The sequence below is a fragment of the Euprymna scolopes genome, chromosome 3 (genome assembly GCF_053919585.1).
Source record: "Euprymna scolopes isolate OS-2025 chromosome 3, ASM5391958v1, whole genome shotgun sequence".
Classification (NCBI taxonomy): Eukaryota; Metazoa; Mollusca; class Cephalopoda; order Sepiida; family Sepiolidae; genus Euprymna; species Euprymna scolopes.
In genome coordinates this window covers 40,383,163-40,409,608 of record NC_136484.1, presented here as the reverse complement: position 1 = coordinate 40,409,608, position 26,446 = coordinate 40,383,163, and the positions used below count along the sequence as shown (strand labels likewise).

General features: G+C 32.1%; 1 protein-coding gene across 1 annotated transcript in view; it reads left to right on the top strand.

The window, feature by feature from the left end:
- LOC145254614 (uncharacterized) overlaps nt 1-26,446 on the top strand; it is a 1,033,347-nt gene that overhangs the window by 709,520 nt on the left and 297,381 nt on the right. Inside the window, exons 26-28 of the mRNA XM_080113229.1 lie at nt 8,104-8,160; nt 17,329-17,502; nt 24,057-24,144. Of these exons, the coding sequence (XP_079969355.1) occupies nt 8,104-8,160; nt 17,329-17,502; nt 24,057-24,144 (319 nt within the window). The remainder of the gene's footprint in view (nt 1-8,103; nt 8,161-17,328; nt 17,503-24,056; nt 24,145-26,446) is intronic.

Here is a 26,446-nt window from a genome sequence, read left to right as displayed (position 1 = left end):
TTTTTCACACACAGTTTAATATAGAGTGGAAACTTCTACTAGAAATTAGATTAAAATTAGGGTTACGTGTTCAGGATGTGGCATCATAGACAGGAAGTCTCTAGTGACATGTACCGGATAAATTGATAAAAAAGTTTTTCTCTTGCTTTTGAACTATGAAGGAAAGCAATTGTGTTCAGGAGAAGGGAGTGAAAGAAAACACAGATATAACATCAACTCATGCTGTAAAGCAAATGAAAACTCCCCCCCCTCCATTCTTAAACAGCAAATTACTTGTTCTGTCTCGTTGTTAATAATTTTACAACTGTCGTTCCTATTTACTTGCTGCCTCCCCACACGGGCAGAGTTAGACGCAAGGCCAGTTTCAAATGTGGAGAAAATCCAGCTCCCCAAAGAGGGGCACTCTGGATAGGAACAAAACTTAAAATTGCCTCAGTCTAGAAGGATTTCTATTTCACTGATTGAAGACAGAAAAAGTAATATATAGTATCAGAACAGATACTATACTTTGCTAAAAATTAACACGCTTTATAACTGATGCAGCATGGTTCGTAACGGCAGTGAAAAGGAAGGGGAGAAAGAACAAACTATTGCTACGTGTTATCAACACAATAACCTGTTTAGTCGTGATCCACATACTCTGCTGGTGACAAAAAGTGGTTAATCGTAGTGCTGCATGTGTATCAATTATTTAAATATTTATTTCATTATATGAAGAGTTCAGACGCAAAACCCAATAATTTAAGTTTGTTTAAACTGAGACATTAAACAATAAAAGGACGGCTATACTAAATCTACACGTTGATGAAAACCCTATTTTATTAGAAAACAAAGCATAATGATGCCCGTAGCATAGGATGGAAAAGATAATTTTGAAGTATGGTCGAGTGATGAAATGTAACATTTTTTGTAGTGATAGTTTCGTAAATTTCAAAATGGCGTTTATTACGTTTTGCATTCGACTCTTTTGTATCATTTTGAAAGACGTATATTTCATATTGTGTGAGTTTCAGTGCCTTGCTATAATTATGAAGTGTTCATACTTCTCAAAGAAGAAACTAACCATCAAACATGCTTCTGTTTATTTATTGATGTTTATTTAATGTCAGTTTTCTCTTGTCTACATGTCAGACTTTTGTATGTTTTTTTTTAATGCTTTGCAATTTCATTCTCAAATTCTCATGGTTCAGTGGGTCAATTGTATGGTTTTGTTGCCAATATTCTTGTGATTTGAGATATCCCTGCTTCTACAACGGTTTATGCAGGAGAATGAACGTTTCCCCATGACAGCACTAGTGTAACTGATCTCTTAAAAGAATAATTTTTACGCTGAGCAAATGCAGTGCTTTTATAAATTAGATTTTTTTAAAAATCCTCCATCATATTGCGTTGGGTTTGGTCAGATTTCACATTGAATATCCATCTGATCATTAATCGATCATTGGACTGCAGTAAAATGAGAGAGAACCAGGTGTCACTGTCCTATAATATGATATGGTCCTGGCACTGTTACCACACAACTTACCCTAGAGGAAGACAGCTCGAGCTGTTATCAGAATTCGCCGCTCACGAAATTTCGCCTAAGCTGCCTTAACCTTTGTAGTTTTGCTAAGTTCAACATTGACATTGATAAATGTGCAGTTTAAATAGACGTTATATATTTTGGATTGTCCAAGTATTTTTCCAACAGGCTCTTTCTGTCAGTCACTCATTGTTTTAAATGTGCAATAAAAAAAAACAGTTTAAAGGAGAATGTCTCGTTATGTTTAAAATAGTATTGTTGACGCTCTGCCGTGCTGAAGTTTGAAATAGTATTTTATTAGTCCGTCTGGTTTACTTTTAAAATAAGATTTTCGTTGTTTTCTCATGTTTGCATTCAAAATAGCGTTTTAGTCAGTCCTTCCTTCACGCTTAAGTTTAAAATCATATTTTCATTGGTATTCAATGCCCAAGTTAAAAAAAAAAAAGCATTTCCGTCTGCCTACCTTAATTTGAAAATAATATTCTCTGTCTGTTCTGCTGACAACAAAAGATACAGAGTAATTCGTTGTCATGGAAACTAAAATGCTTCGTTGAGTTTCACTGTTCAAACCTCCCCGTAATGACAACGTCTGAAAGCGCTACAGTATTTTTAAAGTACTTTGTTTTCTGCGGATGTTGTCATTCTATTGACTGGGAAAAATTCTGTAGGTCTAGGTCTCTCTCTCTCTCTCTCTCTCTCTCTCTCTCTCTCTCTCTCTCTCTCTCTCATTCTATCTGTCTCTTTTTGTAGCCATATTTGTATCTTCCACCTCTTCACACGTCTCTCTCGTAGGATAAATACCGTTTTTCTCTTAGCGTATAGCATAACCGTGATACTGCGAAACATCTCTTTGTGCATCACTATATTTCTCTCCCCAGCGCTCTCCCTCTCTCTCTCTCTCTCACACACACACACACTCTCTCTCTCTCCCTCTCGCTCTCTTCATTTATTTATCCTTAATCTTTATCCCCGCACTCTCTAGTGAGAGAAATAGCGATTTTCATTTAGCGTAAAGTATTACACTTTCATATAATAGACAAAATATGGTTGTATTCTTCTTATCATTCGATTAATAAACTCAGCATATTCTTAAAGAAGAAAAATCATATATTTGGCCATGATCGTATGTCAGTCAAAAGAAAGTGTGCGGATATAAAAAAAAATTTTTTTAACTGTATTTAATAACAATTTTTTAACTGTAATAACAATTTTTAAACTGTAATAACAATTTTTAAACTGTATTTAATAACAATTTTTTAAACTTTATTTAATAACACTTTTTTAACTGTATTTATAACAATTTTTTAACTGTATTTAATAACAATTTTTTAACTGTAATAACAATTTTTAAACTGTAATAACAATTTTTAAACTGTATTTAATAACAATTTTTTAAACTTTATTTAATAACACTTTTTTAACTGTATTTAATAACAATTTTTTAACTGTAATAACAATTTTTAACTGTATTTAATAACAATTTTTTAACTGTAATAACAATTTTTAAACTGTAATAACAATTTTTAAACTGTATTTAATAACAATTTTTTAAACTTTATTTAATAACACTTTTTTAACTGTATTTATAACAATTTTTTAACTGTATTTAATAACAATTTTTTAACTGTAATAACAATTTTTAAACTGTAATAACAATTTTTTAACTGTATTTAATAACAATTTTTTAAACTTTATTTAATAACACTTTTTTAACTGTATTTATAACAATTTTTTAACCGTATTAAATAACAATTTTTTAACTGTATTTAATAACAATTTTTTTAACTGTAATAACAATTTTTAAACTGTATTTAATAACAATTTTTAAACTGTATTTAATAACAATTTTTAAACTGTATTTAATAACAATTTTTAACTGTATTCAATAACAATTTTTAAACTGTATTTGATAACAATTTTTAACTGTATTCAATAACAATTTTTAAACTGTATTTAATAACAATTTTTAACTGTGTTCAATAACAATTTTTTAACTGTATTTAATAACAATTTTTAAACTGTATTTAATAACAATTTTTTAAACTGTATTTAATAACAATTTTTTAATTGCATTTAATAACAATTTTTTAATTATATTTAATAACAATTTTTATTGCATTTAATAACAATTTTTTAATTGTATTTAATAACAATTTTTTAAACTGTATTTAATGACAATTATCTAAACTGTATTTAATAACAATTTTTAAACTGTATTTAATAACAATTTTTAATTGTATTTGATAACAATTTTAATTGTATTTAATAACAATTTTTTAAACTGTATTTAATAACAATTTTTAAAACTGTATTTAATAACAATTTTAATTGCATTTAATAACGATTTTTTAATTGCATTTAATAACAATTTTTTAATTGCATTTAATAAAAAATTTTAAACTGTATTTCAATAATTTTTAATTGTATTTAATAACAATTCTTTAATTGTATTTAATAATTTTTTAATTGAATTTATTAAATTTTTTAAATTGAATTTAATAACAATTTTTTAAACTGTATTTAACAACAATTTTTAATTGTATTTAATAACAATTTTTTAATTGTATTTAATGATTTTTTAATTGCATTTAATAACAAATTTTTTAATTGCATTTAGTAACAATATTTTAATTGCATTTCATAATTTTTTGATTGCATTTAATAACAATTTTTTTATTGCATTTAATAACAATTTTTTAATTGCATTTAATAACAATTTTGTAATTGCATTTAATAACAATTTTTTAATTATATTTAATAACAATTTTTATTGCATTTAATAACAATTTTTAATTGTATTTAATAACAATTTTTTAAACTGTATTTAATAACAATTTTCTAAACTGTATTTAATAACAATTTTTTAAACTGTATTTAATAACAATTTTTAATTGCATTTAATAACAATTTAAATTGTATTTAATAACAATTTTTTAAACTGTATTTAATAAAAATTTTTTAATTGTATTTAATAACAATTTTTTAAACTGTATTTAATAACAATTTTAATTGCATTTAATAACGATTTTTAATTGTATTTAATAACAATCTTTTAACTGTATTTAATAACAATTTTTTAATTGCATTTAATAACAATTTTTAATTGTATTTAATAACAATTTTTAAACTGTATTTCAATAATTTTTAATTGTATTTAATAACAATTTTTTAATTGTATTTAATAATTTTTTAATTGAATTTAATAAATATTTTTAATTGAATTTAATAACAATTTTTTAAACTGTATTTAATAACAATTTTTAATGGTATTTAATAACAATTTTTAATTGTATTTAATAATTTTTTAATTGCATTTAATAACAATTTTTTAATTGCATTTAATAAAAAATTTTTAATTGCATTTCAGAACAATATTTCCTCTTGTATCAGAAAACACGCTATGTGATATACGTATATCTGTACGTGATGTTGCCAAGCTAATCAAAAACCTTGATTCCAGTAAAGCAACTGGCCCTGATGGTATTCCAATTATAGTACTCAAAAAACTTCAACCTGAACTAGCGCCCATACTTACAAAACTGTTTAAACGTTGTCTTAAGGAGAATAGTTTCCCATCTGGAAAATCTCATCAGTATGCCCTGTATTTAAGAATTCAGGTGATCGCTCATCCCCCTCTCAGTACAGGCCAATAAGTCTCCTGTGCGTCATGAGTAAGTTGCTAGAATCTGTATTAAATACAGAAGTAATCAAACATCTCAACAAAAATAACCTTCTTAGTGACACTCAATATGGTTTCCGTTCTGCTAGATCTACAGCAGATGTCCTTACAGTTATATCGCATAGGATTAGCAAATCTCTCGACAGTGGCAATCTTTCTAGGGCAATTGCTCTTGACATATCTAAAGCCTTTGATAGGGTATGGCATAAAGGTTTACTTCATAAGATCGCTAGCTATGGTATAGCTGGAAAAGTCTTCTCAATTATTAAATCATTTCTTTCTGATAGATTCATAAGAGTAGTAGTTGAGGGGCAAAAATCAGAAGCTCACAATATTAATGCCGGTGTCCCTCAGGGATCCATCCTGGGCCCAACTCTTTTCCTGATCTACATTAATGATCTTCCAAATCATATCCTTACATCATTTGTAGACATTTATGCTGACGACACTACCATTTATGGTACCACATCTAAGACAGTAAACGAGCAAGTTCTCTCCAATTCTCTCTCCTCTGATCTTGAGCACGTAGTACAATGGGGAAAGGAGTGGCTGGTTACTTTTAATGCATCTAAAACCAAGCTTCTCTCTTTACATCATCAACATTCTAATCCACATTTGTCATCAATTGAAATGAATGGCTCTCGTCTTCAGGAGGCCTCAAGTTTTGACAAGCTTCTGGGCTTGACCATTACTCCTGATCTTAAATGGAACACGTATATCAAATCTGTTGCCAAGGCCGCTGGAAAAATGGTGGGATCTTTCTATCGATCCAGTAGATATCTCACTGCTGATGCTATTCTCTATCTATATAAGAGCCAGGTACGTCCAAGGATGGAATACTGTTGCCACATCTGGGCAGGAGCTGCTAGAAAGAACTTGTCCTGCCTTGATAGAGTTCAAAATAGACTTCGTAGCCTCGTAGGAGATGTCCTTTTCTCCTCCTTGCAACCTCTATCTCACAGAAGAGATGTTGCGAGTTTGTCTCTGATGTATCGTTATTTTCATGGAAAGTGTTCAACTGAGCTTCAATCTATGGTCCCCCCTCGCCAAACTTTCACAAGAAACACTCGTCTAGCTGTAAACACTATCAATAATTTCCCCCACTCTTTATCTGTACCTAAACCTAAACGTAGATTCCATGAACAAAGCTTCTTTCTTAGAACTGCACGCCTGTGGAATTGTCTTCCGTTTTCCTGCTTTCCGGCTGACTACAATATGGTTTTGTTCAAGTCTAAAGTAAATAAGTTCTTGATGAGCCGTTCCATATAAGTTATTAAATTTACCAAATTTTCATTACTAATGATTACTATATTGACCAACTTCTACTGTACACTCTTTAACCCTTATCCTTGAGTGGCCTCTGGGCCTTGATAATGTGGTGATGCCTTTGTAAAAAAAAAAAAAAAAAAAAAAAAAAAATTGCATTTAATAACAATTTTTTAATTGCATTTAATAAAAATTTTTTAATTGTATTTAATAACAGTTTTTAATTGTATTCAATAACAATTTTTTAATTGTATTTAATAACAAATTTTTTAATTGCATTTAATAACAATTTTTTAACTGTATTTAATAACAATATCGTATTGTTAAAATATAATAATTATTTTGATCACTATTACCTGATTATGTCGGTTGCTTTTGGTAGTTGTTTTCATTGTTCTTGTGTAAATTCTTCCTTTGGCTAAAATTGTACTTCGTTTTTGTTTAATGTATTTAAGAACTTATTCTAATCTTCATACAATTATTGATATTATTGTAATTTTCATCAGATGCGATAGCTTCCTCTGTTCTTTACGTAGTTTTTCTGTCTTTGTCAGCTTTATTTCTGATCAGCTGAGATAGCAAAATCTCCTTGTGCGCTATTATCATGTTTCTTTTTCCAGCTTGGATGGACTGTTATTATATAATTATTTTATATGTGAGAACTCCTAGTGAATCATCGTCATCATCATCATCATCATCATCATCATCGTCATCGTCATCGTCATCATCATCATCATCGTCATCATCATCGTCGTCATCATCATCGTCGTCATCATCGTCATCGTCGTTGTCGTCATCGTCGTCGTCGTCATCATCATCATCATCATCATCATCAATTAATACAAGAGCGTGTGTGTCATTTATTTATTTCCTGTGTCACGCTTAAATCCGAGTCATTTAATTGTTATGGACTTTTTTGTAATGCATAATTTTACCACGTATTCTTAAGTTTTGGTTTCGGTTTCGATTATAGCTGATGGCACTCATGTCATTTATTTTTTAAAAATAATTTTACCAAGAATTTTTATATTAATACGATAGTGTGTGTGTGTGTGTGTGTGTGTGTGTGTGTGTTATTTATGGATTTTATGTGTCACGCTTACATCCGAGTCATTTAATTGTTATGGACTTCCATTTCTTGTTGTTGTTATTATTGTTATTATTATTATTATTATTATTAGTTGTTCAAAAGTAAAACTTCTGTATTTTTCTGACTGAAAAGTTGAAGAGCTACAAATACGTGAGTGGTACCATCAAAAAAAGTAATCTTTTGTACCTCAGAATTTTTTTTCTGCATAGTCACAAACATTCTCAATGTACTTTTGTCAGAAATCCAAGGACGCATCTCCGCTTCTAATGCACGTCCATGATAGGGTTGTCTTCTTAGTGTCTCACACCATCAATATCTGCAACAGAGAGATTATGAATGGGTAAGTTCAGTCATCATGACAATGCAATTTGCAATCCTCTCTGATCCCCTCAGGCGGAATAAAAAAAAAAGGAGGCATTACTTTTGAACGCCCGTCGTGCATGCTGCATCTACAGTTACTGAATGCAGATGTCACATCAATGAGATATAGGTGCAATTATGTTTGCTAGTAGATATTAAAACAATACTTCATTTTTTTTTTTCCAGGCAAAAACACCTCCGAAGTGCAAGTATCTTCTCAGCAGCGCAAAAATCAGGTACTGGGTAAGTTTTCCATGGAACACTGGTAAGTACGGGCAAAAATGGGCGGACAAAAATAGGGGGACCTAGTTTTGAAAGCCGATTTATTATAATTTTTTTTTGTTTCCGACTACTTTTTGATTGTATTTGAAAGGTAAAGGACTAAATTTAATTTTCAAAAGGAAAAAAAATATTTGTACACGTGAAAAAAAAAAAAAGTTATGAAAAATGTTTTCACGGCGAGCTACTCAATTCAGCTAAATTTTAAAGTTAAATAAATTCATTGTAAAAATCCTTTAAAAGATAAATATTAGTTTTCTGAGTCTATTTCAAAGATAATCAGTAAAGTCCTTAGATATTGAATTAAATAAAAAATAAAAACATCTCGTTTGTACAAAACATACAACATTAATTAGCCCCAAAACCGAGTGATCCTGGCGTTCGCAAAACGCAACAAACTAAAATTTTGTATACACGGAATATACGAAGGCACAAGATTTCAGGCAGTCGAAAGATTGTGAACATGACGTCATGTAATTAAAAGGAAGGAAGGAAGGGGTGTGATAGTTTTCTTTTTTTCCCAGAAGTGCATCCATACATTCCTATTCTGAACGTTTGTATAAATTTTTCCATTTTTGAATTTAATTATTTTTCTATGTTCCTGTTTTTAAATCAATTTTCTTTTTAATTATTGTTCAATATTATATAAAAAAATTATGTTACGCCGAAAGTTTCACATTCTTGCGAGCAAGGAAATTATTAAAATCTTGCATATAAAAATTATGTTAAACCTGTAATTTTTTTTAAAAAGTAGAAATATCTTTTGCAATTATAATTTTTTGTTTGAAAAATATTAAATAAACAATGCTTAATTCAATGGTAATATCGTTAGTTCGAGAAATTCATTTTTCTTTGAGTTATATCGAATTCATTAATACGGACTTTAGGAGCTTTTGTCGTAATGTACCTGTAAAAATTATTCTATTTTATTTTTATTGTTACAAATTAAGATGCTTTATTTATATAACAAAAGCAAAAATAAATTCTTGCGTTTTTTATTTACTACTAAAAACCATAACTTTAGTAAAGGTATTTTTTGTTTAAACAAAATAATACATTTCCACTAAGACATAAATAAAAATAATAAGTTCATTATATTCCGCGATCATTATTTGATAAATACTGAAAATTTCATTAAAATTGGTTAATTTCCTGATTTTTGGTGATTTTTTAAGTAAAAGGAGGGGTCAAAATGTTTATACATTTTGAGCATCGGCATTCATTTTGCCCGTACCTAAACACTGGGAGGACGTTATAGTAATTACTAGTGGGAGTGCTCGGCGTTGCCTGGGTGTTTGTTTTTTTTGGGGGGGAGGGGGGAAGTGGTGGTAGGCAGGCAGGCTTGAACCCGTGATGCGAAGGCGGAAAACAAAGTGAAAGAAAAGCTGAGATCTTACCGCTATGCTAAGACACGAAGTGAAAAGCGTTCAAATTTAACGATTAAAAAGTTGACTTGCAGAAATGAGTTCATGCGGGCGCAGAAATGAACGTTGGCTGCAGGCCAGGTTCTCCCGTATTTTGCTCCCTCAAGATGTTGGGGAAAACCAGTTCCCTCCAAAAAGAGGCAGCTCTACAAATGAATAGCAATTGTTTCATATGAAGGGCTTTCCCAACATTGATCAAAGCTAATTGCGTTTCTGGTGGTCTCAGCTGGAAAGCCAGGCGGCCGATATTTATTTGCTCCCCCACCGAGCAAATTAGGCACAAGGCCGATTTTTAATGTGAGGAGTGAAGGGGAGGGGGAAGGGAAAAGGGGACCAGCTCCCGAGAGGTGGGAAATGGGAGCTGGATAGTGATTTGCCAGCTGGCCCAAGTAGGGTTGCCTCTACATAGACCAGAAGATTGCCACAAGGGCAATGGTCTTTGCTTGCAGCATCTGCCGGAACAGATACTATACTTTCATCGTCTTTGCTTGCAGCATCTGCCGAACAGATACTACACTTTGATCTTGGCCTGAAGGCCACAAAGGTGCCCCCGCAAGGGAGGCGGCCTACTTCGCTCCGATTAGTTTCGCTTTTATATGAAAAAAGATGAACAAACATGCGAAAGGACGGAATAGAGGGAATTTTATAAAAGTCGATTTAAATAAATGTAGAGACGACGTCCGTTCACAAATCGTGCATATTATAATCTACGAAGTATATAAAAAGTTCTCCAGAATAGTAACCCTCTCGAGAACCGCCCCGCAAATTATATTATACTATATATTTTATAATTATATATATTATATATATATTATGCATCTTTTATTAGAAAACAGTAGCAAAGGTACACAATTTTCCATAGAAGGTGATTTTGCAAAATCTGATCCAAGAAAACCTTAATAAAATCCACAATCTTTTCTATCCTAAGGAGTGGTCTGTGGATTTCTGTTATAGAACTTTCCTTTGAAATTTTGAGAAGAGTAGAAAGAGGATCTTGAATTTACTTTTGGCAGCTGTGTTACTCTCATTTCCCTTATTTTGTCCTTTAGTCCTCACATGCCAGGAGTGATGTTTCTGACAAAGAGGAAATTGCTGTTTTCTGGGTCAGAATCTATTCCATCTGACACTTATTGTTGGCAAGTTTTTGACCTTACATCAAATGGTTTCCTGCCTTGTCTGAAGCGATTTCCATAAAAAAAACAAAGGTCACAAATAAAAAACTGGAGTGTTAAAGTCCGATGAATGTGAATCCCATTGAAGTCACCTAATACAGATGAGACAATCATTAAAGTGCCCTTGCTATCAATCGAATGAGTCATTTGAAGTATCGGAAACTGTATGGTCTTATTAAAATCAGTGTTCACCCTTTGTAGCCAAAACTTCTTAACAACTAGATAGTGCTCAATACTAATTACTGTTGAACATTTATAATTGTAACTTGGTTGACAAGCCAGATATAGATTGAATTTTAATTTTTACCAAATTTAGTTGGATTGCAAAAAGGATTTTGAATTTTATAAAAGATTAGCGGGGTTGCCCCGTGTTTCCCGGGGTGTTTAGAGGTGTAAAAGAACAAAAAAAAAAGTGTTAGTAGTGATGCGAAGGCGGAAAACTTGAGATCTTACCAGTGCGCTACGACAACAAAGGAAATGAAAAGCGTTTAAATGTAATGATGTCAATGAAAAGCTGTTGAATCACTGATAATTAGGTCAGGAGTTGGCGAAGAAATGAAAGTGCCTTCTCTCATGGTATTTATTTTCTTCACCAAAAGGTCGTTCCCAGCTTCCAGGTGTCAAAATGAATAGCAATTGTCTGATATGAAGGGTTTTCCAAACTAATTGCTTTTTTGCACGTCCCGGTACAAAGCTGGAAGACTGTCTTTGCTTTCGTTAGTTTCGCTTTTTTAAATGATGAACCCGAACAAACAGGCGGGACTATGGGATAGCGTGAATTTTATAAAATAAAAGTCACTCAAATAAAAAATAGAGATGACCTCCTTTCGTAAATCGTAGATATTATAATCTAGCAAGTATATAAAAAGTTCTAAGATGTGGTAACTCCTCCGAGAGCCCCCACCCCCGAAAAAACATATGCATATGGACATACAAAAAAATTGCACACACACACACACACACACACACACACACACACACACACACACACACACATTTTTGCTTTTATATAAAAGATTAGTGGAGGTGCCCGGCGTTACCCAGGTGTTTGGAGGTGTAAAAGAAAAAAAAAAGTTTTGGTAGGCAGGTAGGCTCAAACCTGAAGCCTTGAGGCGAAGGCGGAAAAAAGTGTGACAACTTACTCCGACGCTACGAGAGTAGTGGTTAAAATTAAACGATTAAAAAGTTAAGTGAATGAGTTCACACAGGTGCATAAATTTAATGAGGTCAAACGTCACGCCATAGGAGAATTAAATCTTGCACTTAACTTTGGCTGCGAGGCAGTTTTTTGGTTTTGTTTCCCCAAAATGTTGGAGGAAAACCAGCTCCTCATAAAAAGGGGAGTGTCCAAATGAATACCAATTGTCTGATATGACGTGGTTTCCCTGCATTGATCAAAGCTCATTGCTTTTTGGACATCCCTGGCGGGAAAACCAAAAAGCCAAACAAACAGGCGGGACCACAGGATAGCATGAATTTTATAAAATAAAAGTCGCTCAACTAAAAGATAAACGTGAATTCCTTTTGTAAATTGGAGATATTATAATCTAGGGAGTATATAAAAAGTTTTAAAAATAAGTAACCCTCCTCCCAAGCGCCCCCCTCCTGAAAAAAAGCCTTTGCCGGACATACAAAAAAATTGCACACACGCACAAACACATTTTTGCTTTTATATAATAGATTGCATTTGTGTTAGGAGTCACCCTGTATTCCTGCATAGATTTTTTGTAGGTATTTTGCATTTCATAGAGCACTTCTAGAAATTAAGAAGTTTCAAATCTCAAGTGTTTTTTTCTTTACTTTTACTTTTCACTAATGTCACTGGTCATATCCTTAATTACTTCCATTTTGCTTTCCCTCCTTAGTAACCATTTTTTTAATTGCCTTATTTTGGGATTATAAGCTGGGTATAGGATAGCGAAATTAGTTGCCAACATACACCCACTTTTTATTGACTCTAGCCGAGAGCTCTTTTCAAGATCCTCGTTGTCCCCTTAAGTTCAATTGTCTGGATCTCCCCTGCGCTTGTTTCACCAGGAATACTGGTTAGATTGTTTATAAGAGTGTTGCAGGTGTTCTGGGAGATTTATTCTGCTATTAGATGTGGGATCTAATGCGAAAGGCATCAGAGTTACCATTTAAAGATGACGAGATATTCAAGTTGTCTCATCTGATTGTGACAAGAAGCGAGGGAATCTGTGGAGAAACTGTCTATATTGGCTTGCAATTGGGTAGTGTCCAATTGCAAGCCCCAAAAGATGAAAGCCTCGTTCTGCATTTTGTACATAAAATAAGTCTTTCTGAAATTCTAGAAACAAGAAAATGCATTCTCTTGCTAGATATTAATTATTCAGGCGAAATAGCAATGGTTCAAGACAGATATCTTCTGATTATTCTGAACCAACAACAAATACTTGGCATTCGGAACAAGATCGAAGTGTAGTATCTGTTCTTCAAATGCTGCACTTCAATTTCTTGTTCTCTGTCAGTGGAGGAGAAATCCTTCACGACTGAGACAATTTTTATTTTTGTTCCTTTTCTCCACGTTAAAAAACGACCCTGGTGTCTAACTCTGCCCCGTGGGGAGGCATTGTAAATAGGAACAATGAGTATTGTGTTTTGAAATTAAAATAAAACAAACTTGATATACCACAAAGCGGATCAACAAAGCAAATGGAAAGATTAGACAACACTTGTAAAAAAATTATTATGGATATAATTAAATGAATTAAACAGCAATGCAGTCAGTCTTTATCAAGTGCAACATACATCTAAGTCAGATTTCGTTGGTAATTTGAGGAAGCCACCAAAATATGTCTGCTCTAGACTAGACAGTGTTCTGGTTCCAAATATGACCCGCGGAATGAAATGGCATGTATGCTGTAAGTAAAAGACCAGCGATTTGTGTTTGTACTGTGAAAGTTTGTAAAGAATACAGTTGATATTCTGATTTCCACAATCCAAAAATCTCTGAAATGTAATGAGACAATAGCTGCATATTATCAAACAATACTGCCCTGAACAAGCACCTGTTATCACGAATAACCTTCTAGCAACAAATGACGTGGAGGTTAATCTGTGATCACGCACAAAAAGGCGATTCATCCATCTATAATATAAAAGCGAAAATGTGTGTGTGTGTGCATTTTTTTCGTATGTCTGCCAAAGGCTTTTTTCTTGGGAGGAGGGGAGTCGCTCGGAGGGGTCACTTTTTCTTAGAACTTTTTATATACTCCCTAGATGATAATATGTCCGATTATAATTTGTCTGATTTACAGAGCGAGGTCGTGATTTCAATTTCTCTACTACTACTACTACTACTACTACTACTACTACTACTACTACTACTACGAATACTACTACTACGAATACTACTACTATGGCGTGATGTTTAACCTAGAAAACCACATGTTGACGTTCATTTAAGCACCTGTTTTTTTTAACGTTTAATTTCTCTGTTCGCATAACATCGTGGTAAGTCATCAGGCTATTCACCTCAAGGCTTCGGGTTCGAGCCTACCTACCTTTCTCTCAAAAGTTCTTTTTTTTTCACCTGGGCAACTCCGGCCACCCTCGCTAATCTATAATATAAATCTCACCTGTCTGTTTAAATGTATGTATGAATGTATGTATGTTTGTATATCTTGCAAAAATTTTCGACAGAGGTAACGGATTTTCATAAGATCGGTATCATTTTGAAGCACGACCCTTTGGACGACAAATATAAAAAATTTTTGGCCCAAAATATTAATTCCTTCACCCTCCACTGGGCACTTTGCTACAGGGAGGGGTCGTTATTTTCGCCGATATTTTCGAAAGTCATCGCCTCTTGCTGATTGTCTAGCCTTAATTTAAACCTACATCACTTCCGGTTTGGCGATGGATGCAACAGCAAAGACGTCACATTTTTTTTCATGTTCTTTTCCTTCTTCACAGTATGGATTCGAGCTTGTCTGCCTGGCTGCTATCAATATTTTTAATTTTTTGTTCAACACACACCTCCAAACACCTGGCAAGGCTGGGCACCCAGACTAGTTTCATATAGAGCTCGAAATGACGAATCATTTGTAACTAGAAATAAACCGTTCGTATCAGTTTCACCGCATTTCATTAATATTCATTAATATTTAAAACTATAGTAAATTGCATCACTTGCCGTTCAATGTTTTTATGTACGGCACAGGCAATTCTTTGTTGTTAACTCCAAGAGCATCATTTTTGCTCATTACAATGTTCGTATGCCAGAGCTTCTAATTGGTTATGGGGTGGACCAATCCTTCGAGTAGTGCAGCTGTCTATTTGCACCAAAGGAAAGTATAACGCAAAACAATTAGAATATGGGATTGACACAGATCCTTAAGACATACCTGTAACAGAGCGCACATAAGCGTGTGGGGAAAATATTATTAGCAGCAACAGGAGCAGCGTTTGAACGCATATGCAAATTAGGAAGTGTGCGCAAGATGGCACGAAAAGAAAAAGAAAGTAAAAAAGAAAGAACGAAAAAAAAGAAAGGAAAAAGAAAAAGAACGAACGAAAAGAAAAAGAAAAGGAAAAAGAAAGAACGAAAAGAAAAAGAAAGAACGAAAAGAAAAAGAAAGGAAAAAAGAAAAAGAAAGAACGAAAAGAAAAAGAAAGGAAAAAAGAAAGAACGAAAAGAAAAAGAAAGGAGAAAAGAAAAAGATAGAACGAAAAGAAAAAGAAAAGAAAAAGAAAAAGAAAGAACGAAAAGAAAAAGAAAGGAAAAAAGAAAAAGAAAGAACGAAAAGAAAAAGAAAGGAAAAAAGAAAAAGAAAGAACGAAAAGAAAAAGAAAGGAAAAAAGAAAAAGATAGAACGAAAAGAAAAAGAAAAGAAAAAAAAAGAACGAAAAGAAAAAGAAAGGAGAAAAGAAAAAGATATAACGAAAAGAAAAAGAAAAGAAAAAAGAAAGAACGAAAAGAAAAAGAAAGAACGAAAAGAAAAAGAAAGGAGAAAAGAAAAAGATAGAACGAAAAGAAAAAGAAAAGAAAAAGAAAGAACGAAAAGAAAAAGAAAAGAAAAAGAACGAAAAGAAAAAGAGAGGAAAAAAGAAAAAGAAAGAACGAAAAGAAAAAGAAAGGAGAAAAGAAAAAGATAGAACGAAAAGAAAAAGAAAAGAAAAAGAAAGAACGAAAAGAAAAAGAAAAGAAAAAGGAAAAAGAAAGAACGAAAAGAAAAAGAAAGAACACTAAATGGTCGGTAAGAAAAAAATGGACACCAAAGGGGATGGACCTGTAAAGTGAAGGTGAGAATAGGCTGGCTGTGGCCAGTGTGCGGACAGAAAAAAGAGGGCGGTCAAAAAAGATAGACATATAAGGAATGGCTGTCGTGTAGTGGAGCAGAAGCTAGAGACTTTTAAGCTGGTGTCGAGATGCCGAAGAAGGAAAAATGGTAATAAATGACTTGAGTTCAAAAAAGAAGTCGAATTTATTTCTTTGCTTTATTTGTTTGTCCATTTTTTCCTCCTTCTTCTCTTGCAAATTTGCATACATGTTCAAACGCTGCTCCTGCTGCTAATACAATTGCTTGCCGTCCATCCTTCGGCTGCTGCTGCTATTTTCCCACTTGCTTATACGTGCTCTTTCGCAGGCCCATTAACAATTACTTTTATACACCTATCCTCTGCATATCTTAAACCAAATGGAACTTCCACGAACAAAGTTTCTTTCTAATTTTTTTTAACATAATACAACAGGAATGCTTCGCTGTTGACTACAACATAGTAGTCTTCAAATCCAATGTAAAAAATGTACTTGTTTAACCATCCTTGATATTATTCACCACCTAACTGACAATTTCATTAGCCCTTATCCTCGAGTACTCATTGACCTTTGTAAGAGGTGACGCATTAAGTGTAAATTTATATAAAAATGTTGAGAAATAGATTATAGAATGAAATTTAAATTTGTATTCTTAAATAGCGACAGGTAAGATATGCAATGTGTGTACTGTTAGAAGTAGTCTGACGATTTCAATTTTATTTATAGTAATCGCTCCAGACAAGGCGTGAAGCCACTTAACGTAAGGAGCTAACAACAACGAAAGATGATTTCCACAAAAGTAGGAGATCTTTATTGACTTCAGGCTTAAAAAGACCAAGGTTGAATGTAGGAGGAAAACAATCAGCAGGAAGAGAGTTCCACAAGCCTACTGTTCTTGGAAAGAAGCTGCAATTTCTAAGCCAATCACTCCAGTGCTACAGTACATTATGTATCTTGCCGTTTGCGATTCTTATTTTAACACAGATAATTCTTTGCCGCTTATGTCAAGGACGTCGTATTTGCCAATTACTGTGTTCCTACGTTTGAGCTTCTAATAGGTTATCAGAAATGTCAATCACTCCAATGGTACACTTTTCGATTTACATCAAACGAAAGGAGTATGTTAAACAATTAGGATATGTGATTGATACAGATAATCTTTTATTTATTTATTTTTTTATTTTTTTATTTTAATAAAAACCTGTTGTATTTTTTATGTAAAATCTGCCTTTTTTTTTCCTTCTTTCTTTCACAGACCTTCCATTTTTTACTATGTGGTTTCTAAAGGTTTTGGAGGTAAAACAGCAGCAGAGAAACTTTCTGCCTTGCCCAAAGCTTGTAGGGACTTAATTGCAGAATGGAAGTCAGGAAAAGTATTAACGAAAAAACCGGAAGAGGACTTGCTTGACAAAAATGAAATATCTGATCAGTTAGTTAAACTTTTTTTTGTGTGCTTTTGATATTATAGATTCAATTTGTTTCTTTAAAACCAGCCCCAAAAGTTTACTGGTTGATATGCCATAAACTGGTTGAAAAGAAATGCAGTTTTCTGTAATTGTTTTATGTTTCAGAATTTTTTAGATGAGGATTAATACTTTGTATTATTCGGATGACTATTCTCATCTTAGCTGTTAGTTTCACGATATTTCCCCACTGACCCACAGCATAATGGTTAAAGGCGTTTATTACCAATCAATTTTAAGTGACAGTCTTTTTGCAGCTTTCTGTAATTATGTTACAGAATTTTTTTCTGTAATTATGTTACAGAATTTTTTTCTGTAATTATGTTACAGAATTTTTTTCTGTAATTATGTTACAGAATTTTTTTATATGAAGATTAATAATATGTATTATTGCTATTTAATTGTTTCCCTGCGAGAGGAAAATGTGACACAAGGTCATTTTCAATGTAGGGGTAAACCAGCTCCCCCAAAATGGGGCATTCTTAAGTAGGAAAAAATAAAAATTTCCTTAGCATAGAAGGTTTCTCTTACATAGACTAAAGACAAATTAATTCAAGTGTAGCGTCAGAACAGATACTGCACTTGGATCTTAGCCTAAAGGTCAGTGCAATAGTTCAAATAATCCAAATAATTTGGATTATTTGGATTATTCAGATTACTGTTCTCATTTTAGATGTTATTCTTACAATGTGCCGACCGATGTAACCCTCGATCTTCTTCAGGTGTAATGAATAAAGTGTTAAGTAATAATCATTTCTAAATGACAGTTTTCTGGAGGTGAAAGGTTCAATCTTCACTGCAAGTGATACTAAGAATACAATTATGAATTATTTAAGATTTATACCTGATGGAATAAAAAAATTATATCTCAATGAAGTAAATAAAGAATTCCGTTTGGAATTCTGTACACTCCCTGTGGTTAAATAGTAAGGAGTTAACTATTCTACACTTTCTGAGTAACAATTTCCGGGGTTAAATTTGATGCACTGCTGTCAAAACTCACAACTCCAAATCTGTCACACTGCTGTCAAAACACACTACTCCAAATCTGTCACACTGCTGTCAAAACTCACTACTTCAAATCTGTCACACTGCTGTCAAAACTCACTACTCCAAATCTGTCACACTGCTGTCAAAACACACTACTTCAAATCTGTCACACTGCTGTCAAAACTCACTACTTCAAAACTGTCACACTGCTGTCAAAACTCACTACTTCAAATCTGTCACACTGCTGTCAAAACTCACTACTTCAAATCTGTCACACTGCTGTCAAAACTCATTACTCCAAATCTATCACACTGCTGTCAAAACACACTACTCCAAATCTGTCACACTGCTGTCAAAACACACTACTCCAAATCTGTCACACTGCTGTCAAAACTCACTACTCCAAAACTGTCATACTGCTGTCAAAACACACTACTCCAAATCTGTCACACTGCTGTCAAAACTCACTACTCCAAATCTGTCACACTGGTGTCAAAACTCACTACTCCAAATCTGTCACACTGCTGTCAAAACTCACTACCTCAAATCTGTCACACTGCTGTCAAAACTCATTACTCCAAATCTGTCACACTGCTGTCAAAACTCACTACTCCAAATCTGTCACACTGCTGTCAAAACTCACTACTCCAAATCTGTCACACTGCTGTCAAAACACACTACTCCAAAACTGGTAACTCTGCTGTCAACACTTGCTGCTCCAACATTCACATCCAAAACTGGCTGAGTCTTTGAAAATCAGCCTTTTTGTTCAAAACTGGAAAATTTCATTTACATATCAGGTGACAAGATAGCAAACATATAAAAAGAAGTAGCAGCAATTTCTTCTTTTTCTTTTTGCTTGTCAACGAACACTACAGGCTGCATAAAAACAGTTTTGTACCAATTTTCTTTTAAAGCATTTAATCACACTCCCGAGTTTGATAGAAAAATGCTTGAGTTCAATAACATACAAACATACACCTGAAGAGGTTATATCAGCAGCAACTTTCCGAGAATAACATCCAAGATTGTGAATAACAGAACAATCTAAATAATACTAATTTGTTTTATTTTTTTTATTTTTCTCAAAGACAAAATGTTTGTCTTTGAGTGCAGCATACACTAAACGATGTATATTGAACTTTACATGAACAAACATAAGGAAAAAATGATAGCGAAGTCTATGTTTTTAAATGCTACTGTTCTTAACAAATGTATAAGTTAAAAAAAAATGGAAGCATTTCTAATGGTTTTCGCATTTCATTACAGACTCAGACAAACTCCATCTCGCTGCTCAACTGTACTTACCTATTTTAGCCTTAATGTAGTTCTAATGGCATTTTACTGTGCAACTGTCAGTAACAATTTCTTTTCTTTCTTAACGTGTCCTTTTCTAAGACATGTCCAAGTGTTTTGTCGGTCATCTCTTTCATCATTTCTTTATGAATCAACTCTGTAGCTGTTTCTATTTATACTTTTCGTTTCTCGTCTTTTCCTTTCTTGTTTCGCTGCGTCCTATCTTGTCCATGTGTCTTTTGCTGCAGTGATCAGTTTTTCTATGATGTGGACTACATATTTTTACAACTCTATACTTGTTGCTACTGTTTTTGTTTGCGTTTTTATTCTTTTAATTTGAGCCAAATAAAATTTACACAAATAATACAATACTGATACATATATAAAATTCTATTAAATATTTCATCCAAATTTCCTTTGAATTCCTTTTACTACCAGTGTCGTTCTAAAAAGTAAAGCCTCCTATTTTTTTATCTAAAAAAGTAGAAGAGCTACGAAGATGGGAGTGATACCATTAAAACAAGCGACCTTTTGTGCCCCGGAATGTATTTATCTATATTGTCACCCTGATTCTAAATGTACTTTTGCCAGCGATGAACGAAGGGGCGTCTGGAGCGCACTTTGTCATACAAGGGTCATTCCAAAAGTAAACCCTCCTATTTTTTCAAAAAAGCTGAAGAGCCATGAAGGCGGAAGTAGTATCATTAAAACTTTTAGTGTTCCAGAATTTATTTATCTACATGGTCACACAATTTCCAAAGCATTTTTCTAGAAATTCAATGACACATTCCTCCTTCTGACACACGTCCATGACAGGGGTTGCTTTCTTAGAGTCTCACACCGTCAATATCTGCAACAGAGAGATGAAACTTTCATATCATGAATATATAAGTTCAGTCATCATAACAATGTCATTTGCAATCCCCTCTCTGATCTATTCAGGTGGAATGAAAAAATAGGACATCATTTGTATGTTTTTTAAAAAAATTTTTAGCTTGTCAACACAAAATTTAATAAAACTTATTCTCATTAATATTTTCTTGAACTGCCTTTCATTTTAGGGATTTGATTTGTAGGGTTTCAGAAATGACTAACTATTAATCATTTACTCAGTTGGAATTTGTACAGATGCCAATTTAATAAAAGAGTTACATGTTCTGAGCTTAATAAGCCAAATAAAATGTTTCCAACATATTAACTTTGATCTTAACAAATGATACTATCGTTCAACGGAAAGAACACAATTGCTCGTATCCTTAATACAAAACTAAAAATAAACTTATATAATACTCGCTTAGATTTTATATCTGATGTGATACAAATCCATGATAATAAAAGTGGCTCAATTTTAACACTTTGTTACAGTTTCATGGTTAATTCAATCAGTTTTCTACTTCAATTAAAATTTAAACACTACTAATGATCAACTTATATATATTTATATCATTATATATAATATTAAATATATATATATCATATATATAATATATATCATATATAATATTAAATATTTTATATATATATATATATATATATGTATGTATGTATATATATATATATATATATATATATATATATATATATATATATATATATATATGAAATAAAATGGAGGTGGAAGGACCTGAACGCTCAACCTTTCGCCTGATTTATGCGTGATGGTCATTGAAAAAGCTCGCATAAATCGGGTGAAACGTTGAGTATTCAGGTCCTTCCACCTCCATTCTATTTCATATCGTCGGATTTAATCCAGCTCAACAATCATATATATATATATATATATATATATATATATATATATTATGAAGATATATTAAAATAACAGTTTTCAGGTATCACCTACTAACAATGAACGTATATATATATATATATATATATATATATATATATATATATATATATATATATATATATAAATATATTTTCTTATTATATATCAATCCTTATTTAAGAAGCTCAATGTAATTATAGAGCAATATAGAGAATAAATGACAAAAAGTTATATTCCAAAATTCATGATGTTGATCATCTTATAATTTATTCCTTTAATTCAGTTGACTTATACAATTCTTCAGAGTATCTGTTTCATAGCGCAAAATCAATCACTTAACTAGTGAATCTATTATGCCCTTAACTCATCAGAAGAAATAGCAACAATCAAGCCATCAAAAGAATATTGAATTTTTTTCCATTACGCCATATTGAATTGAAAAATTCAATATGGCGCAATGGAAAATATAAAGGTATCTGCAGCTTCTCTTCAAATTTTCGGATTTTTACCATGTCAAATCACATTTCAATTCCTTTTGACGGATTGAGTGTTCCTATTTACCAGGGCAATGTGTCTGACAAAGGGAGATAAACGCTGTCTACTTGATCGGCAGTTTAGTGTGAGTTATCTGGAAATGACTTGATTAATTTTCTTTCTTTTCCTTTTTGAAATGTCACCTGTTAGGGTGCTGCATGTAAACGTTTTATCTGCATTAAGAATATCCATCTGATAGTCAGGGAACCCGAAGATTAAAGTAACTCTAAAGGAGGCTGTCCCATCAGTAGATGCATAATACCGGGCCTTCTGTATTGGCATTTGGTGAATTGAGTTTATACCATGAAATAGTTTCAGGTGGGGACTAGATGGCATGTTAGTGAGAACTACTATGACTTTTCTTTCTTCAATGGTCTTCAAACGAAATCTCTCTTTACTTTTTCTCTCTGTGTCCTGCTAGTATCCCTTTACTGAACTCTTCTGCAAACATTCCAATTCCAACATGATAAATCACAAAACAAAACATGAGTGTAAATCCAGAACACCAAGTTCTATTCTAACCAAGTTTTCTTTTCCAACGTTAGGGGATCTATGTTCCAACCTTTCAGGGATTGAAATCCAATAATGGAAGACCAAATCTGAACTGTTGTCCTTGTGCAAAATTGACATTGGCCCATATGTTTTTGTAGATGATTTCATGATTAAACGTTACTCGATTATAAAATTAAAAGCTGACCTTCAAGATGATCATAGGGTAACTTTTTATGTGGCAAGCACATTAAAAAAAAATACCCTTAATTGCCTGAGGTGCGTTCCCAATTTGCCTTTACTCACAGCATCGCATTCATATTTGACTTCCATTGATTCCATAATGACTGATCTTCTATCTTTGACAGAATCTCTGAGAAGATTGACCGTATCTTGTCAGTTCACCTATCTGCCATTCACATTTGGTAGATTTTAACTTTGACAGCATTTCTGAAAAAAAAATAAATAAATGAAAAATATATAAATAAATGTATCCTGTCTGCTCCCCTATCTTTCATTCATCTCTCTGGAAATGTTGACCTTGAAAGTATCTCTGAGAAAATTGATCGTATCCTGTCTGTTTACTTTTCTGCTATTCACGTCTTTGGAGATTGTAACTTTTTACAATGTTGAATATCTAATCCATTCAGATAAAACAGATGATGAAGGAAAGTTTTTGCCACAATTTTTTCCTTGTTGTTTTGATACGATTTCTGACAAACCTTTTTGTGTATCCGATGTTGATGAAAAACTTTGCAAATTTTCTTGATCTTTTTCGAACAACTTCTGTACTGTGCTCATCCACTGGTTTGTCTCTGCTGGGAACTTCCGATCATTTAGTTGTCTCAATTCAGTTCAAAACAAATTGCAACAAGACCTTTAACATCATTCTGTAGCAATACTCGGTGGCTGAATAGGATAGCCTCGGATCTTCCATATCAGAAATTTCTCTGCATTCCATGTTTTAAAAGAAAGAATCTTGTGTCATATTTGATTTAACTGATTAGTTAATTGATAGACAAGCAGACTGTTAGGTGTAGTACAACGACATAATGTGCTACTACTGTTGCTCGCAGAAATCTTTATTTTCAATTGCTTTCAACGAAATAGATGTTCTGAAATCAACGCCATCTTTATGACTACACACAACTATTGCAAAAAAGAAAACGTAAGAGAGTCATATGCTAAAATCATGAAGTATAGAGTAGCTGAGCAGAGGCTTCATTTTGACAAATAACACACACGGTCCTGACCAGATATCCTAGTTATACAATTTGCTTTGTCAATCGTAATTCTTAAAAAGCTGTAACAGGAACTGGTTTCTATTCTTACAAAGCTGTTTAAACGTTTTCTTTTTCATGAGGAATATTTCCCAACACCTTGGAAGTGATGTTGCCTTTCCAGATATCACTATACTAAGCATGTTTTTCTATATTGTAGGTCTGACCAGGTATCTGATATTTTACCATACAGTGAAAGCCGAATTGATATATGTTCAGATGATCTTGAAGACCCGGAACTGAACAAGGTCAGAATATTACAAAGTTTCCATGTTAATTTTTTAAAAAGAAATACCACAGTTTTTGTCTCTGTTTTTCTTCTTGTCTTGCGATGTAATTTAAAACATATTAAGATCAAATGCAACGTTTTGAAAGTAATTTTCTACAACAAATTCAACACTGGAAAAGACATCCATAAACAACAATAAACACGTTTTATTTAATTTTATTTCATTTGATTATTTGAAATTACTAAATATCTTGTTAAATACTTGCGTGTATATTTTATGTGTGCAGTCATGTGTGTGTATGTCACATACATAAGGTCTATAAGAAGATCTTAAGGTATGTACCTTTTCTCCTTTCTTCAGGCGGTGCCCCTCACAACGGTTGCCTTCAATCTGGAAATCAAAACATGCATGCTCCATTTTACACAACTTGTATATTATTATTATTATTATTATTATTATTGTTATTATTATTATTATTATTATTATTATTATTGTTATTATTATTATTATTATTATTGTTGTTATTATTATTATTATTATTATTATTGTTATCATTATTATCATTATTATTATTATTATTATTATTATTATCATTATTATTATTGTTATTATTATTATTATTATTATTGTTATTATTATTATTATTTATATATTATTATTATTATTATTTATATATTATTATTATTATTATTATTATTATTTATATATTATTATTATTATTGTTATTATTTATATATTATTATAATTTATATATTATTATTATTGTTATTATTATTTGTATATTATTATTATTATTGTTATTATTATTATTATTATTTATATATTATTATCATTATTATTGTTATTATTTATATATTATTATAATTTATATATTATTATTATTGTTACTATTATTTGTATATTATTATTATTATTGTTATTATTATTATTATTATTTATATATTATTATTATTACTGTTATTATTATTTGTATATTATTATTATTATTATTATTTGTATATTATTATTATTATTATTATTATTATTATTTGTATATTATTATTATTATTTGTAGACAGTCTTTAATCAGAATCTTCCTCATTGGTGAGAAAACCTCTGCATCGCTGAATCGATTCAGATCTCTTTCTTATTTTTCGTTTCCTCATCTTGACTGCAAGACTCTCTCATTATGACTGACTCTGATTCTAATCCGTCTCTGATTACCGACTAACTACATGTGTCTCTTCTTTATATTGAGGTGTGGTGTGGGATGGCAAATCCTGCCAACACAACTTGCACTCAACATGCTCTGATGTGCCTTGTGACCCCTGTTAGCACGCATGTGCAACACATACGTCAATTGAAGTCCTAACCTTTCAAACTCTCTGTACTTAACCGTCAGTCAGTCCTAACCTTTCGACCTCTCTTTACTTAACTTGAACACAAGCAAGTTGGTTCAAGCTAGTATCGCATTAATCGCGTTATTGACACACAATAATATAAATTAAACACACACACACACACACACACACACACACATATATATATATATATATATATATATATATATATCAAATGATTGGTACTATGAGGTTCAGATCTCAGAAAACGTGAGGGATTTCTTATCCATTGCTGGACAATGCTGAGAAGTTTCCGATACCATTCTATTATTATACTAAATGTGAGTTATTCAATGTTTGTCTCCCTAAGTCTATTTCCTATATAATTTAATTGCCAAACTACATGCTAGAGTATACTTTACTTCTGGAATTGAGTTATGGTTGAAAAAAAAATTATTTAATAATCTAAGTTTTTGTAATTAATATTTAACTGAACAAATCATCCATCTCTTTCTCTTTAGCTAAATAGATAGTTCTTTTGTCCACCATTCTCTTATATCGTTTAATGTCTCTATGAGCATTTAGAGAAAGAGTGTTTTGTTGCTAGCATCTAATTTACGCATGTTTGTCTATCTACAGCGCAAACATGTATGTACACGTGTTTGTCTATCTACCCCACAAACATGTATGTACACGTGTTTGTCTATCTACACCACAAACATGTATGTACACGTGTTTGTCTATCTACACCACAAACATGTATGTACACGTGTTTGTCTATCTACACCGCAAACATGTATGTACACGTGTTTGTCTATCTACACCGCAAACATGTATGTACACATGTTTGTCTATCTACACCGCAAACATGTATGTACACGTGTTTGTCTATCTACACCGCAAACATGTATGTACACGTGTTTGTCTATCTACCCCGCAAACATGTATGTACACGTGTTTGTCTATCTACACTGCAAAACATGTATGTACACGTGTTTGTC